The 7,671-nt window shown below is 35.4% G+C and overlaps 1 protein-coding gene across 1 annotated transcript; it reads right to left on the reverse strand.

The window, feature by feature from the left end:
* Positions 1-1,041: 1,041 nt before the first annotated feature.
* On the reverse strand, positions 1,042-5,020 carry LOC113317628. Its single transcript, XM_026565782.1, has 4 exons — positions 4,965-5,020; positions 4,801-4,862; positions 3,019-3,091; positions 1,042-2,547 (listed from the first exon to the last, which is right to left on the reverse strand). Exon 4 carries the CDS (start codon positions 2,543-2,545, stop codon positions 1,466-1,468), a length of 1,080 nt encoding a protein of 359 aa, XP_026421567.1. The 5' UTR covers positions 2,546-2,547; positions 3,019-3,091; positions 4,801-4,862; positions 4,965-5,020; the 3' UTR covers positions 1,042-1,465.
* Between the last annotated feature and the right edge of the window lie 2,651 nt (positions 5,021-7,671).

Consider the following 7,671-nt stretch of genomic DNA (forward strand, 5'->3'; position numbering starts at 1 on the left):
AATAGTTTTCACCCATAAACACCTTCTTAGTTAGCTTACTAAGTGGTCCCGCAATTTTAGAAAAATCCTTAATAAAACGACAGTAATATCCAGCTAAACCAAGAAAACTTCGAATCTCTGAAACCGTTGTAGGTTGTTTCCAACTCGACACTCCTTCAATCTTGGAAGGGTCTACAGAAAATCCGGATTCAGATATCACATGCCCCAAAAACTTAACTGATTTTTGCCAAAATTCACATTTCGAGAACTTTGCAAACAACTGATGGTCTCTCAAGGTCTGCAACACTAAGCGTAAGTGTTCCACGTGTTGCTCCCGAGTCTTAGAGTACACAAGAATATCATCGATAAAAACAATAACAAACCGATCAAGAAAATATCTAAATACTTGATTCATGAAGTCCATAAAAACCGCAGGTGCATTCGTAAGCCCAAAAGGCATCACCAGAAACTCATAAGAACCATAACGAGTCAGGAATGCAGTCTTAGAAATATCTTTCTCTCTAACAAGAAGCTGATGATAGCCAGATCGCAAATCGATCTTCGAAAACCATATAGCCCCTTTCAACTGGTCAAAAAGATCATTAATCCTAGATAAAGGATACTTGTTTCTTATCGTGACCTTGTTCAGTTCATGGTAGTCAACACACAATCGTAAATAACCATCTTTCTTTTTCACAAATAAAAAAGGAGCACCCCATGGTGAAGAACTACGTCGAATAAATCCTTGACTTAAAAGCTGGTCAATCTGAGACTTCAACTTCTGCATTTCTTTTGGAGCCATTCTGTAAGGAGCACGAGCAATCAGTGTCGTACCTGGTTGAAGTTCGATGCAGAACTCCACTTGCCTATTTGGAGGTAATCCAGGAACCTCTCGGAACAAATCCACAAAATCAGACACAACTAGTATACTCGCAATCTGTAGAGACTCATTATCTACTACTTCACCCTCAATATGGCTAAGAAAAGCTTCTACAAACAGACTTCGAGATGTAGTTTGCACCACTACCTTAGATTTACCCGGCTTTGCAAAAGTGATTATCTTGTCAGCACAATCCAATTGCACAAAATTAGAAGATAACCAGTTCATCCCTAATATTACATCGTAAGAAACCATCTCCAGCACATACAGATCCTCCAAGTGATCAACATCACCAATCATAATAGGAAAAGCATCGACCTTGTTACTCAACTCTACCATACTACTAGTAGGGGTGGAAACACATAACGGAAAATCACACACTTTCATAGAAAGATTTACCATACGAACTAACTTAGCAGAAATGAAAGAATGAGTAGCTCCGGTATCAAATAAAATGTTAACAGGCTCTCCTAAAATAAAGAAAGTACCTCCCAAAGTAGCATTCTCCGTTTCAGAAGGTTGCACAGCAAAGAGTTGACCCTGGCCACGAGGCTGCACATTACGGTTTGCAACCCCAGTGTTTGGTTGGTCATGTCTATCTGCTGTTTAAACTTTCTCTCTGGTACATTCAGATGCCTTGTGCCCCCTTTCACGACAGTTATAACAAAACCCATAGAAGTTAATTGGTTTGACAGCAAGAGCCTCACCCTCAGCTGGTACTACTGCCCCGTCATTACCACTGTTCTTCTGATCACGGTTCCCTTGATTCCAATACCCCTTCCTTTTCTTCCATGGCTGATCACCTTTTTGAGTGACATTCTGGGTCTGCTGGTTCTTACCACTTCCATGTTGACCTGAAGAAACTTTTGATGCACGGTCAACCTTATTGTCCTTCTTCAAGTATTCCTCATCCCTCTTATGAGCCAAGAAATATTTCTCAAACTCTCTGGCACATTCAACAGCTCTAACATATGTGTCAATCATATGATTTGCAACAATATGCCTCTGATACACAACATTTAGACCATAAACAAACCTACGTCTATTTTTCTCTTCAGTATCTACCAAGTGAGGTACAAACATCGACAATCTTGAGTATTCAATCTCGTACTCTGTAACAGATAAAGTACCCTGCTTAAATGAAAGAAACTCTTTCTCCTTAGCATTTCGAATACTCTGAGGGAAATACTTGTCATCAAACATACGAATGAAGTTTGTCCATGTCATGGTGGCATGATCCAATCCACGTGAAGCTGAAGTCCACCAATTATGAGCATCTCTAGTGAGCTCAAAGGTAGCTAATCTCTGTTTAAAGACTTCTGTGCAAGAAGGTCCTATGGCCCTAAAAATCTTGACCATCTCATCCTTCCATTCATGGGCTATCATTGGGTTATCATACTTTCCAGAAAACTCTTTCGGGTTCAACTTCTTGAACTGAAACTGAACCTTTCTATACCTATCTTCCTCAGTTTCAGCAGGCGGTCCTTGGCTCTTATGATTGTTGACCTGTCCAACATTTTGATTCATAGCAGCAGCGACTGCTTGGGCTATTAACTGGGTCAGCTGCGCCATATTCACATTCACAGTCTGATTTCCTAATTGTGGTTTATCTCCATCAATAGGACCACCATTTTCGGTGCCACCTCTCCCAGTACCAGTACGTCTCCTAGTACCACGCCTTGACATTCCTATATAAGTCAACGATAATCTTAGAAAAAAATACAATTATACTAATATTTAAAAAGCATATCCAAACCATGGATATACGTAACGAGACGTCCTAGGCTCACTCCTCCCAAGTCCTAGAGTTACTCCAACCTAAGCTCATGATACCAACTGTAACAACTCTACTTTCAATATAACCCCGGCCGATGATTAAATAGAAAGTACGTCGTCAATTTCCTGCAAAGGGGTACATAACCCACAGAAAACTAGGAACACAGTTCCTTTAATTGCATATGCAAAAGGGAATTTTATTTCTTGCTAAAAATGAAAGATGTCTAAAATAAATACCGTGTTCTCAACAACTCTTAAATTATCCAAAAATGAAAAATATTGAATCGAAAGAAAAATGATAAAAACTACCCAAGTTCAATTATCCCCACTGCCTCACAACTACATAACGGAAAATAAATAAATAAAGAAGGGTAGATGACCACCCTCAGATAGATATCTTCTGAATATCCACCGAAATTGTAATCAATTAGACTCCTTCACGATCCCTAACAACACCTGAAAAGAATAATCAACGGGAGTTAAACTCCAAACAAGTTCACTCGATCACCGAGTCACGAACGATATAAAAATAATACGCAAATAATACGCAAACAAGTGATACTTCCCCCGTTTCAGAAAAAGTGATACTTTCACGCCGTTTCAGAAAAAGTGAAATTTTCACCCCGTTTCAGAAAAAGTGATACTTTCGCATGCTTCAGAAAAAGTGATACTTTCGCGTCGTTTCAGAAAAAGTGATATTTTTGCTCCGTTTCAGAAAAAGTGATTTTTTCCATGTTTCAGAAAAAGTGATATTTTTGCCCTGTTTCAGAAAAAGTGAAATTTTTGCCCCGTTTCAGAAAAGTGATATTTTCGTTCTGTTTCAGAAAAAGTTATGTTTTTGTCCCTTTTCAGAAAAAGTGATTTTTGCCCTGTTTCAGAAAAGGTGATTTTTTTTTTTCCGTTTCAGAAAAAATGATACTTTCGCCCGTTTCAGATAAAGTGATACTTTCGCCCGTTTCAGATAAAGTGATACTTTCGCCCGTTCAGATAAAGTGATATTTTTGATCCGTTTCAGAAAAAGTGATATTTTTACCCCGTTTCAGAAAAAAGTTATACTTTCGCTCCGTTTCAGAAAAAGTGAACATCTATGGTTGTATTTTCTAATACATTTTTTTCCTTTTGGAATTTTTGAACATCTTTGGTTGTAATGGATATTCATGGATTTTTTGAATATTATAAGAGTAAAATGAGAAATATATAAAATTGGGTACACAATATAGAGTTGTTAGATAGTGGTCAAACAAACATGATTTTAAGAGAGATTATATAGTGATATTTATATAGATATAGAGGTAACCCTCTATATAGAACACTCTACCTATATAGAGGAAAAAACAAACGTGTTGTTAGTCACCTTAACCGCGAGCCTATCGACACAACACAAACACCCAGTCATCAATAATAGACAGTAAGTATACCTCGCGTCAGTTAATACCCGATATGAAATCCTCATGGCGAGCATTATCCTACAGGGCCCTTTGCCTCATAAGGTTATACAAATCATTCTCTGTTGGCTAGTTAGGTGTCGCGCTCTAAACTTATGTTGAACACCTACTGCAAACTCCAGTAGTTAACCACCACAAAATCCACCTAGAAAATTCCACTTAGATGCTAACATATATTATAGTATATACTTACCTTAAGTGCTTAACCAGCACCATCTCTTGAGTGTCAAATTCTCTCGTTCAAGTTCATCATTCCCAGTAGTCAAAAATCCAAACTAACTAACCAATCATTTACATGAATCATCAGCTCACTTAACGCCATCTGCCGGGAGTCTAATAACTAAACTGATTACATACTATCCAGATTAACTAACTCATACTGGTAGCATGATTACGTATCTAGACTCTAACTAAATAATTATTGAACAATAATAACATATTGATGAGCCAAAGACTGATCAAATTCTAGGGTGAATGCGTTCCTTTCTACCATACTCAGGGTGTCATAAAATCAACGAATCACAGGTATCTACTCCCAGTTCAAAACCAATAAAGATCAACAAGAATGGTTGGGAAAAATCTTAAACAGATATTAAAAAAAAAAGACACCAACGAGTACAGATATGTAAAATTAAATTCCCAAATAAATCACACAATTGACGAGTTATTTGATCACCCCTTCTACATCTATGAGAGACTAAGAAAACCGAATAAACTTGCCTTATCTTTCCGCAAGCAATCTAATCGATCCTTTAGCCAGAAGTTTCCTCAATGATCAAGTCCTAGATGATAATACAACAACAAACAGAGTAATAATATACTACTGTAAGTGCAAGTCAAGAACATCACGAAAGGGATTATCAAAATTAAATTTAAATCCTTACCACTGGTATTCCTTTCTCTCTTCTTTTTTCCTCTAACTCTTCTCTGAGAATTTCGGCGCACTCTTAAGTAGTATATCCCTAATCCAGTATAAAGAATATATATATAAGTTCCAGTAACCCTACAGGTTAATACTAAGTCAAATATCTATGGTCGACTAAGCGAAATACAACTTATTGATACGGGGCACCTAAAATTTAAAGTGACAAACAAATCCGTTCACACAAAAAACAGATTTGATGAGTATTACTACACTCATTTTAGACCGATACCTTTACATCTCTTTATTTATGTTCTACACTCCCTACCACTATGTAACCACTATACAAATAGTGTAATAACTTAGGTTTATTACCTATAATAATGAGAACGCATTTTGTTACTTCTCAGATGTAAATAATATTTTATTAACGTGCTCTCTTATATTAACTTATAAACTGAGGCTCATTCCAGTTGTGAGTGTTAACATATTTTCCTCTATGGATACCATATGACTTGGTAACAAACATATGTTAATTTACATGAAGTGGGAAGATCTGGTAACATGGTTATTCTCAAATCATTTCACAATTCCGACGCAGTTTTTTTTTTTTACGAAACTCGAATAATATTGAATTTGAAGCTATTTTTTTGGTAATATGTTCCACTTATAATGATCTACATTCATATAAAAAAAATTATTTCGAAATAGCAAACGTCACCGTCTAAGAATTTTAATTCCAATCGTTGATTTCTCAACGAATGATTTTCAAAGTGGTTGATAGTGGTGTTATATGCCATGGATTGTGTTCATTTTTTGTAGCAATATATAGCACTAAAAGAAGAACGTATTACAAAAAAAATTAGCCTCTACTTCATTATCATTTGTGAATGACGAGGGTACCAAGTACACCAAAATCTTTTCGTATCAACCTACTACCGACACACCTTGTGTAATCTTACAGAACCAATAACTGCTAAAGATTACTTCAACATGATGTTAGCTTGGTATATGGTATATGTTAGAAAGCAAACCTACTATGGGATCGTATAGAAAGTGGATTAACGTATGAGTGTGTTTACTTTAATTATAAAAATAAACAATAATGCAGAAATAAATTAAATAACACGACACAAAATATTTTATTAATGAATAAAACTGCAAAGCAGAAAAGCCTCGAGACCATTTTGAATATTCTTATAATTAATGTGCTACACAAATTGACTACCGCAACTTCGTATAGTTGAGACCAATTAAACTACTCTTAATTAGTATATTTCTTATCCCTACGCTTACGTCCATTCTGGTCTATGCAGGTGAATCCCTAGATATATCCATTATCTCAAGTCGCTTCACTTGTTGCGAAGACTTATGGATCTCAACTCCTTTGGATCGTAACCTTAAACATTAAAGAACTAACATGTTCCAGTAACCACATCACTGTATACCTCCCAAACCTGACAATGGTCATAGATTAAGATGAGTATTAAGGATCTCCTCTTTATTCAATATAAAATTCCTAGGTCAAAGATCATACTAGGATAAGGATAACCAATCTGAGTTAGCAATATCTATTCAATCAATTATACGAGGAATATCAGTTAACCATTTTCCCTGATCTTTTCACAAGTCTAACATTTATAGAATAAACTTATTATTAGATTCCAGAGAATCTAATGTGCGCGAAGTATCACAAAAATCAGATTACCAAAAAAAAAAGTCTTATAGTCTTCAATCTTCTATTTTTAAAGTATTACCTGCACAAAAATTTGATTCCTATACTAATGATCGATCACACAAAAAAAATAAGTTTGTTAACATTGGATGGTCACTAGTTCTATCTTTAGATTTCAAATCACTGGATCTGAAATAGTTCATCCTCAAACAAACTTGTGTGGCCTTATATCAGAAGAGAAGGACCATTGAATAATCAAGTTTGATAGATCAAAGATTATTATATGTTAGTCAATCAACCGAAAATAAAATAACAATACGATTTAGTTTCCCACCAAAGGTAATATTAAAAGTTTCTTGATCCCAAAGAAGACTTTAAAGTAACAGAACGGATTTTACCTAATTAGATTACCCTCCTCTACAAGACGGTTTCCCATAAAAAAAGTTAGGAAGTGTGTCAACGGATGATTTTATAATAATACAAGTTTCACTACTTATAATGTAATGATTAACCTCCTCTACCAACTGTATTCCAACTCATAAAACGATGTCACTCTTAGTTGACAACTAATATTAGATAGCATACATACATATATGTATATGTATATATATACTTTACTAATACAATAATTAGAGATATGCAAACCTCTGGGATATGGTAAGCATATATTTTCGAATATCTAAAACATATTTGGATTTCAGTTTCAGTTTCAGGATCTCTCCTTGAGTTTCAAAACAAAATACTTGAACATTAAGGAATTAGAGTTTAACACATGTTTAAATCATTATGCCAACATTATGTAAACATTCCAAGTTCAACCTGTTACATCTTGATCGATGTTTATACAAAACCAAAGATTACCAAACATATCGAAAATACGATAACAAATTAAATTCTAATCAGGATCGGGCAGGGATTTGTCCTGCACCTGGGATCGATCCTTGCCACAAAGGACCGGTCCTATAATTGCGATCATTCCTATGATCGGTTTGAACTCTCTTTAGACTATGAAACGTAGTCTACTTCCTTAGATTATGTTTATGATATTCCTTAG

This window comes from Papaver somniferum, chromosome 10 (assembly GCF_003573695.1).
Source record: "Papaver somniferum cultivar HN1 chromosome 10, ASM357369v1, whole genome shotgun sequence".
In the NCBI taxonomy this organism is placed as follows: Eukaryota; Viridiplantae; Streptophyta; class Magnoliopsida; order Ranunculales; family Papaveraceae; genus Papaver; species Papaver somniferum.

What these genes read in the sequence shown, in the direction of transcription:
- LOC113317628 (XM_026565782.1), bottom strand. Translation starts at nt 2,545, where the DNA reads ATGTCAAGGCGTGGTACTAGGAGACGTACTGGTACTGGGAGAGGTGGC.